This window comes from Chrysochloris asiatica, unplaced genomic scaffold, assembly GCF_000296735.1.
Source record: "Chrysochloris asiatica unplaced genomic scaffold, ChrAsi1.0 scaffold00297, whole genome shotgun sequence".
NCBI classification, from domain to species: domain Eukaryota; kingdom Metazoa; phylum Chordata; class Mammalia; order Afrosoricida; family Chrysochloridae; genus Chrysochloris; species Chrysochloris asiatica.
Window position 1 is genome coordinate 1499817 of NW_006408815.1, and position 9002 is coordinate 1508818.

Here is a 9002-nt window from a genome sequence, read left to right on the forward strand (position 1 = left end):
AATTTTTCCAGCAGTTTCTTACTTTGTGTGTTTGTCTGTGTCACCATTTGGCAAGTCTCACAATATTTCACGTGGCTGCATAATGCTCTCACACAAGTCACAGACTCAATAGAGTGTAAACGTAAGTTTTAAATGCACTGGGAAACCAAAACATTCATGTAACTTGCTTTGTTGTGATACTACATTGCGGTAGTCCTGGAACTAGGCCTGCCATATCTCCGAGGTATGTCTGGACTCTTACTTAAGTAGTTGATGTGATAACTGCAGAGTTTCTCTTAGGCTTTTTGAAATATTCACAACAGTCTCAGAGTTCTGGTGTCTTTTTGGATCTGAGGTTGGAAATATTTGCAATAGGTGGGAAACATCCACTGCTGGAACATTTAGTAGCCTGCCAAAGGGAAGCAAGTATTTCTATTGTAAAATGCTAAAGTTAATTAGGGGATGAATCTGAGACACCAACAGAAATAGCTAGAGCTGCCGGGGACCGAAAAATGTTCTTAAGTCTCTGCCTGTCTTGTAGAGGAAGGTGTAAGAATTTGTCAGCTAAAAATAAAACAGAGGCCAAATTTAGGTCTTGCCAAGCCCTGCTGTATGCCTTTTAAAAATCTTCTGGTTGCTGATGCCTTTGAGGGATCTGTGTTCTTGTAAATGGGCAGTAGTACTACAAAGGAAGACTAAGACTTCTTGGAATCCTCTAGCATTGTTAGATGAAGGGCTAATTCAGCTGTGCCCAGCTTTTGGTTGGCCCGGATCATGGGCCCAGAACCTCTGTCAAATTGTCGGGTAGGAGGAAGGATAAACAAAGCACCCAAGACTCTCTCCAAAGCAAATCAGGAAGAGAGCATGTCTGGGAGAGCTGCTCCCGCTGTTGTTGAGTGCTATGGAGTCGATTCTGACTCAAGGTGACTCTGTCTACAACAGAACGAAACACGACTCCTTTCTGGAACATTCTCACAGTTCTTTGTGAGCTCACTGTAGCAGCCACATTGTCAATCCATCCACAAAGATATTCCTCTTTTTCGCTGACCCTCTATTTTATCAAGCATGATGACCTTTGCCAGGGACTGGTCCCTGCTGATACATTCCCAAGTATGTGAGAGGAAATCTTGCTTTTAAGGAGCATGCTCACTATACTTTTAACACAGATTTGTTTATTGTTCTATACTAAGTAATAACATTCAATACTCTTTGCCAACATCAGAATTCATATGCTTCAATTCTTTTTCAGTTTTCCTTATTCATTGGCCAGCTTTCACATGTATATTATTGTTGTTGTGAAATGCCATTGTTGAGTTGGTTTCGACCCATAGCTATCCTGTATAGGATTTCCAAGGAACGGCTGGTGAGCTTGAACCGCCAACCCTCAAACCTACTTAGCAGTCCAGCGCATTAACCACCAGGACTCATGCATATTGGTGGTGGTTATGTGCCATGGAGTTGATTCCAACTCATAGCTACCTTGTACAGGGTTTCCGAGGCAGTAAATCTTTACGGGAACAGAAAGCCTCATCTTTCTCCTGCAGAAGAGCTGGTAGTTTTGAACTGCTGACCTTGAGGTTTGCAATCTGATTCGTAACCACTACGCTACCAGAGTTCCTTTCATGCCTATTGTTGCTGTTGTTAGGTGCCACTGACACAGTCCGTACTGACCCATAGCGACCTTATGCACAGCAGACCGAAACACTGCCCGACCCTGAGCCAACCTCACCACCGTTGCCACGCTTGAGTCCATTGATGCTGCCACCTGGCCAATCCATCTCATTGGGGGTCTTACTCTTTTTCTCTGACCCTCCACCTTACCAAACATGATATCCTTCTCCAGCGACTGGTCCCTCCTGACAATATGTCCGAAATATGAGAGACGAAGTTTGGCCATCTTGGCCATCATGCATATTAGGCTATTGGAAATTACTGTGGTTTTGGCCAGGTGCACCTTAGCCCTCAAAGTGAAAAATTTGCTCTTTAAAGAGGTCTTTTGCAGCAGCCTTGCCCAAATGCGATATGCCACATGATATCTTGAATGCTGCTTCCAGGGGCATTGATTGTGGATCCAATTAAAATGAAATCCTTGACACCTCAGTCTTTTCTCTGTTTACAATGTTATCATTTATGGGTCCAGTGGTGAGGACTTTTGTTTTCTTTACACTGAGGTGTGATGCATACTGAAGGCTTTATTCTTTTATCAAGGGCCTCAAGTCCTCTTTGCTTTCAGCTAGCAAGATGGTGTCATCTGCATGCTGCTGATTGTTAATAAACTTGCAGGTTGTTAATGAGGCTTCCTGCTATCCTGATGCTGCATTCTTTTCCATATAGTTGATCTTCTAAGATTATTTGCTCAGTGTACAGTTTGAGTAAGTAAGGTGAAAGGATACAACCCTGACATGCGTCTTTTCTAATTTGACACCTTCCTGCCTCCCCTTTTCTCTTCGAATGATTGCCTCTTTGTCAACAGACAGGTTCCACATGAGCACAATTAAATGTTCTGGAATTCCCACTCTTCTCAATGTTAGCCATAGTTTGTTATGAGCTACACAGTACAATGCCTTTGTATAGTCAATAAAGCACAAGTCCTAGTGTGGCACTGCAGGTTAATGCACTGCACCTGACTGAGAGTGTCATCATTTGATTCAGGTTTGCATTGTATAATGTTGATAAATTAGTACACCTTGTCCAAGAGGACAGGAGTTAGCAAATATAACTTGAACTGTTTTCTTTTGAAAAGTTAGCATTCTATGTTATGTGAACCAAATAAATCAAGTAAAAATATACTTAGAGCTTTAACTTACTGTCAAGGAAGCTTCAACTATAAATTTCTTCACAATGTTGAATTAAATGTTTTTAATTAAAAGATAATGTCTTACCTGCACTTACCATAGATTTTGGCACATAGATAGATGCTTAATGAATGTAATTCATACTGAGATTTGATTATATGTATGTACCTCCATTTTTTAAAAGATAAGTTATCAGAAAATTATCTCATTTTATTGTAACTCTCTCAAAAAACTGAAATAGGATAATTTGAGCATATATTTTGTTAATTTTTCTGGGTCAGGAAATGTGCTTTAGGCAGTTACATGAAATTCAATCTAAAGCAGGTTGTTGTTAAGTGCCCTCGAGTTGGTACCGACTCATAGAGACTCTGTGTAGGGTTTCTGAGGAGCAGCTGGTGAATTTGAACCACCGGCCTTGCAGTTCAAAGCAACTTTGCAGTCTAGCACATTAACCCACACCACCACTCCAGGATTCCAAAGCAGGTTGTTGTTGTTGTTGTTAAGTGCCGTCGAGTCGGTTCCGACCCATAGCGACCCTGTACAGGGTTTCCGAGGGTGTAAATCTTTACGGGAGTAGAAAGCCTCATCTTTCTCCCGCGGAGCAGCTGGTAGTTTCAAACCACTGACCTTAAGGTTCGCAGCCCGATTCGTAACCACTACGCTACCAGAGCTCCTTCCAAAGCAGGTTAGCAGGTAGTTATTTTCCTGTGAGAGCTCAGAGATAGAAAATACCAAGGAGCATGAAATAAATATGTAAGCATTAGGCAGTTGCACACAATAAATACATTAATGTTGTCAGAGGAAAATCTATTTATCTTAGAAAGTATTTCTCATAGGTTTTTATGACCAAAGCAATATACATTCTAATGTAGCTTCCCTGCACCTGTTGTATGTATTGCATCATTTAAAAAAAAAAAAATTTATTGTTAACTGTTATGCCACTGTAGAGTAAGCACTGGACTGCTAACTACAAAGTCAGGGGTTCAAATCCACCAGCCACTACTTGTAAACCCTATACAGGTTTGCAATGAATTGGAATCAACTTAACAGCACTTAATAGCAAATGTTGCCTGCATATTTATCACTACCTGATATATTCTTGTCTATTGACTGCTTCCACATACAGTATCTGTTACACATTTGTTGTTGTTGTTGGTAAGTGCCATGGAATCCGTTCTGACTCACAGTAATTCCATATAGGGTTTCTAAGGAGTAGCTGGTGGGTTTGAACTGCTGAACTTGCAGTTAGCAGTGCAGTGCTTCCCCTTACAGTGCCACACCAGAACCCCCTTGGCACACAGTAGGCACTTAATAAAAGAGTTATCTGATTGCTTAACAACACCTTGTTTTCTAGTCCAATGTAGAGCATCTGACAGAGAAAATGAAGACCACCATTCAGAGGGGTCTTGTGCTCAGGTAACAGGAAAATATTTCTACTTTTACTTTAATTTTAGACCTAGATGACTAGAATCGATTTTAGAGTATGAAATCTAATAAACAATTATTCTTTTGCCACTGCTTCTTATAATGAAATGCTGGGCAGCTGGAGTGTGTGTGGGGGGGGCGTGAGGGGCAAGCAGAGTAATTGTGTAGTAAATTAAAAGCTTGCATGTATTTGAATCATTAAGGGAAAATTTTAAAAATTATTATTTTGGCACTCAAGTCTGTGAATTTTTTAAGACAAGCTTTATAAAAGTCTCTAACTTTTATAAAGAAAGAAGCAGCAGTAGTCACATAGAGCCACAGAGAGGAACATACAGTAAGCCCATGTAACTCTGTGTCAGGAATCTAGTGGCCTCTCCCCAAGATCTGAGGGTGACCTGCTCTCCAGGCATCAGCAGAGCCACTTAGGCAGGAAACTTCATCAAAAACCCCTATAAATCAGTTTGCTGATATAATGCTTAACCTCCCCTTCATTTTAGAAATGAGAACTGCAGTGAAAATTATACCACCGACTTCATTTGCCAGCTTTATTCAGAAGAAGGAAAAGGAGTGTTTGATTGCAGGAAGAATGTGCTGGGTCACATGCAGCAGGTAGAGTGACTGCGGGTCCTGTTGTTGTTAACTGTTACCATGCCAGCACCAACACATGGCAATAGGCTACACCAGAGGATCAGACCATTGTGGTCTGTAGGTTTTTCACTGGCTGATCTGTGGAAGTAGATGACTATGTCTACATAGTTTTAGTGTGGAGGCTCTGCTGACAGCATCATAACAACATGCAAGCCTCCCTGACAGACAGGTGGTGGCTGCACATGTGGTGCATGAAATGAGAATCAAACGTGAGTCTTCCACATTGAAGCTGAAAATGCTTCCAGTGAACCACCACCACCACCTGCTAATCTGCCATTGGGTCTCATGTGACCCACCTGTGGTGCTACAAAACAGAAAATGAAGCCGTTTCCCAGCCCCACCAGTTTTTATTGTAAATTGAGTGATAGTTTACAAGGGAGAACATCAGCTTTACATTCATCCTATCATATTTCATTTCATTACAATGATTACAATCCCCTCCTTGCATCATCATTCAGCAGCATTTGCTTCCATTCCCTCTGGGTTTTTTTTTGGATGTACACCAAAGTACTTAGGAATATGTAAGCAGTCTAACAACCAAAGGCGTACCCTGCAAGCCTACTCGCTGGCCGCCAGCACACAGCCCCTCTCCCTCCTGGAGTCTAGAGTCCCCAGCTGCTCCATCTCTCCACATCATCATCTCTGCCTCCATCTCTGGTGTCACTGCTTCTCTGGATAGGGTCCACACTCTGCTCTTCTCCCATGATGGTCTCAGGGTCCTCCGTTCCTGGACTACAAGATCAATGACTCCCCTCCTTTTGTTACAAAACATCTACCTTTACATTTGCAACCCTCACAATCAGTCCTGATAGCAATTATTCACTATTGAACCACTAGAGTCTTATCCCCATCCCCTTTCACCAGCCCTGTCTTCTTGTTGTTGTTAAGTGTTGTTTATTTGGTTCTGACTCATAGCGACCCTGTATTGAGTTTCCAAGGAGTGGCTGGTGGGATTGAACTGCCGACCTTGTGGTTAGCTGTCCAGTGCTGATCCTCCAGCACCACCCCCAGGCTCCCTGATAAAAAGATTCTAAAATCCTGAAGATTTCAGTTGACTTAGTAGGTTGAGTAAAGAAGTTTGCATCTCAATAGGGAGAAAATCACCCAAACCGGCTGAGGCCAGGTCACAGGTACCATTGAGTTTTATTTTCTTTGGGTTTATTTGTTTATTTTGGTGCCAACTATATGCAAAGAGAGAGAAATGTGTTTAAAAAAATGTTTGCAAATTTGAGTTATTTAAAGATATGAAATACAAATCATTAGAAAATTTTTAACTATATGGCTGTTGTTGTTAAATGCCATCGAATTGGTTCCAACTCATAGAGATCCTGTATAGAGTTTCTGAGGAACAACTGGTGGGTTTGAACCCATGGCCTTTAAGTTCAAATTGACATTGCAGTCTGGTGCTTATGCTGTAGCTCTACACTAGGACTCCAAAACTATCTGATAGCATTTTTTTTTTAAAGTTAAAGTACTGTTATGCATTGTCTAATGAATTTTGTATAAATTTTCTCCAACAGGGTGGAGCACCTTCTCCTTTTGATAGAAACTTTGGAACAAAACTTTCTGCCAAAGCTATGCAGTGGATTACTACAAAACTGAAGGAATCTCAGGGAACAGGTAAAGTAATAGGGGTGTGTGAACTCAGTGGTTGATACTGAAGCTGGAATTTTTAGAATTATCTTTATTTTATGAAATAGAATATTTGTTCCTCTTTTTTATAGCATTGAAATTCATAGGAGACAATTATGGTAATCTTGCTAGTTACAAAAATGAATTAATTATTAATTGAAATAGAATTAAGAATAATTAAAACAGAATTAATAAGTCCCCCAAACACACCCACCCCCACCAAAAAACAAACCCACTCACTGAAACAAACCCTATTGCTGTTGAGTAGATTCCAAGTCATGGCCCATGCCATGTGTCAGAGGACTTAGCTGTACTCTTGATGCAAGCAGATGACCAGCCTTTTCTCTTTTGTGCCATTTGATGGGTTCAAACTGCCGACCTTTAGTCTTATTGTTGTTCAGTGCTGTTGAGTCAGTTCCAACTCATAGTGAACCCTGTATAGGGTTTCTGAGTTTGTAGGCCTTGTGGGAACAGAAATTCTCATCGTTCTTCAGGAGTGGCTGGAGAGCTTGAACCTCTGACCTTGTGGTTTAAAGTCTAGTGCTTTTGCCACTGAGGCAAAGTGCTCCCTTAGGTTAGTGAACCCCCTAAAAAAACAAACTCACAGCTGTGAAGAATTCCAACTCATAGTAAACTTACAGGACAAAGTAGACCTGCCCCATAGGGTTTCCAAGGCTATAAATCTTTAGGAAAGTTGTTGTTGTTAGGTGCCATTGAGTCAGTACCTATCAAGTTATTGGTGGGTTTGAACAGTCAACCTTACAGTTAGTAGTGGAATGCTTTAACCAAGGCACTCTTTATAATACTAGATAAGCAGACATTTCTTGTCCCACCTGGCAACCTTCATTAGTAACATAAAATGCTTTCACATGATTTAGTAATAGTGGCACTGTGGGTTAATGAGTTGGGCTGCAAAGTTAATTTGAACCACAAGGTTGGCTGTTAAAGTTCACCAACCGCCTGATCCTCAGAAACCCTATATAGGGTTGCTGTGGGTTGGAACCGGCTCGATGACATTTTAACAACCTTCTTTTAATAGTAAGACAGTAAGATGTGTTTTTGTTTTCCCTTTTGGCTACATGGCACCATTTTCTTTGAACTCATATGAAGACACTTAGGCTTTTCTATTGATTCACTCAATATTAATTTTTATAGCAAAACACCACCATTATATATTTGGGAGGAATTTGGTCTGTTTTTCTCCCGCAAAATCTGTGTGTCCTTCTTCATTCATATTTTAATGCGTCCAGACTAGAAGTTTCCATTCACTTGAATATTATTAAAATCATTCCTTGGTTTTCCTTTGGAGTTTTACTATCCATGATTAAAATTTCAGATTCTGTTACTTGCTTGGGTTTGTTTCTGTTCCTTATTTGAATGGAAGCCTGGGGTGTTTATTTTCCCTGTGACTGATGTTTTGTGTTGGCTATGTTTTTGAGCTGCATCCATGATGGTGCATATAGTTGTGGGTTAGCATATAATATTCCTTTACTTCGGTATGCCACCCTTAGCCGTTCCTACTGATACTGACCCCTGAGTGCTTCCCATTTTTGTGTTAACAGTGCTGCTGTGCACATGTACCCAGAGCCACATGCATCCACATGCTATTTGTCCTTGTGACCCATGCCCATCAGGGGAACCCCTGGATTGTAGCATCTGCACAGGCTTATCATTCTAAACTGGCTTTAGCAATTACATGCAGATCTGTAGAGTTTGAGACTTCTGGTTACTCAACATTCAGCTAGCACTTGATACAGGCTGACTTTAATTATTGCCTTGTGTGTGTGTGTGTCTGTGTGTGTGTAATCCAAAATAGTCTCATAGAGGCCCTAAGCAGGCTGAAATCATAGATGAAGGAAATGAAACATTTAACATGCTGATTTAATGTTCTTGTTTCCTCTGTGAAACTGTTTTTGTTTTGTTTTTTCAAGTGTTTTGTTGCTTTTTACATTAGTTTGTTCTCTTGTTAGTGTTACAATAATTTAATTTTTTATTACTGTGAAGGCATTTTATATTGAAACATATTACTCTGAATACATTGTTCATCACATGTTACAAATGTTTTGCTCCCATTTTGTGGCGTATATTCATTTTCTGTAAGATACCTTTTTTGTGAAGTGGTCTTAATTTTAATGTAGTCAAATTTACCAACCTTTTTCTTATGGTCTGAGTTGCTTCTGACTCACAGCAATGCTGTCAAAGTTAGAAATCGTTGTGGGAGCAGAAACCCTCTTCTTTCTCCTGAAGGGACTTTGGTGGACTCAGACTGCTGACTTTGCACTTAGCACTTTAACACTTTTAACACTATACCATCAGGGCTCCTTGAATAATCAAATTACTGGAGTGCTATGTATTTAGAACACCACATGTCTGTCAGTTTGTCGTACTGTGGTGGCTTGTGAGTTGCTGTGATTCTGGAAGCTATGCCACCGGTATTTTAAATACCAGCAGGGTCACCCATGGTGGACAGGTTTCAGATGAGCTTCCAGATGAAGACAGACTAGGAAGAAGGAATGACGAACT

General features: G+C 40.6%; 1 protein-coding gene across 1 annotated transcript in view; it reads left to right on the forward strand.

The window, feature by feature from the left end:
- The window catches only part of PFKP (phosphofructokinase, platelet), a 120565-nt gene that overhangs the window by 59734 nt on the left and 51829 nt on the right, over positions 1 to 9002 (forward strand). Inside the window, exons 16-18 of the mRNA XM_006874742.1 lie at positions 4129 to 4190; positions 4697 to 4808; positions 6368 to 6467. Of these exons, the coding sequence (XP_006874804.1) occupies positions 4129 to 4190; positions 4697 to 4808; positions 6368 to 6467 (274 nt within the window). The remainder of the gene's footprint in view (positions 1 to 4128; positions 4191 to 4696; positions 4809 to 6367; positions 6468 to 9002) is intronic.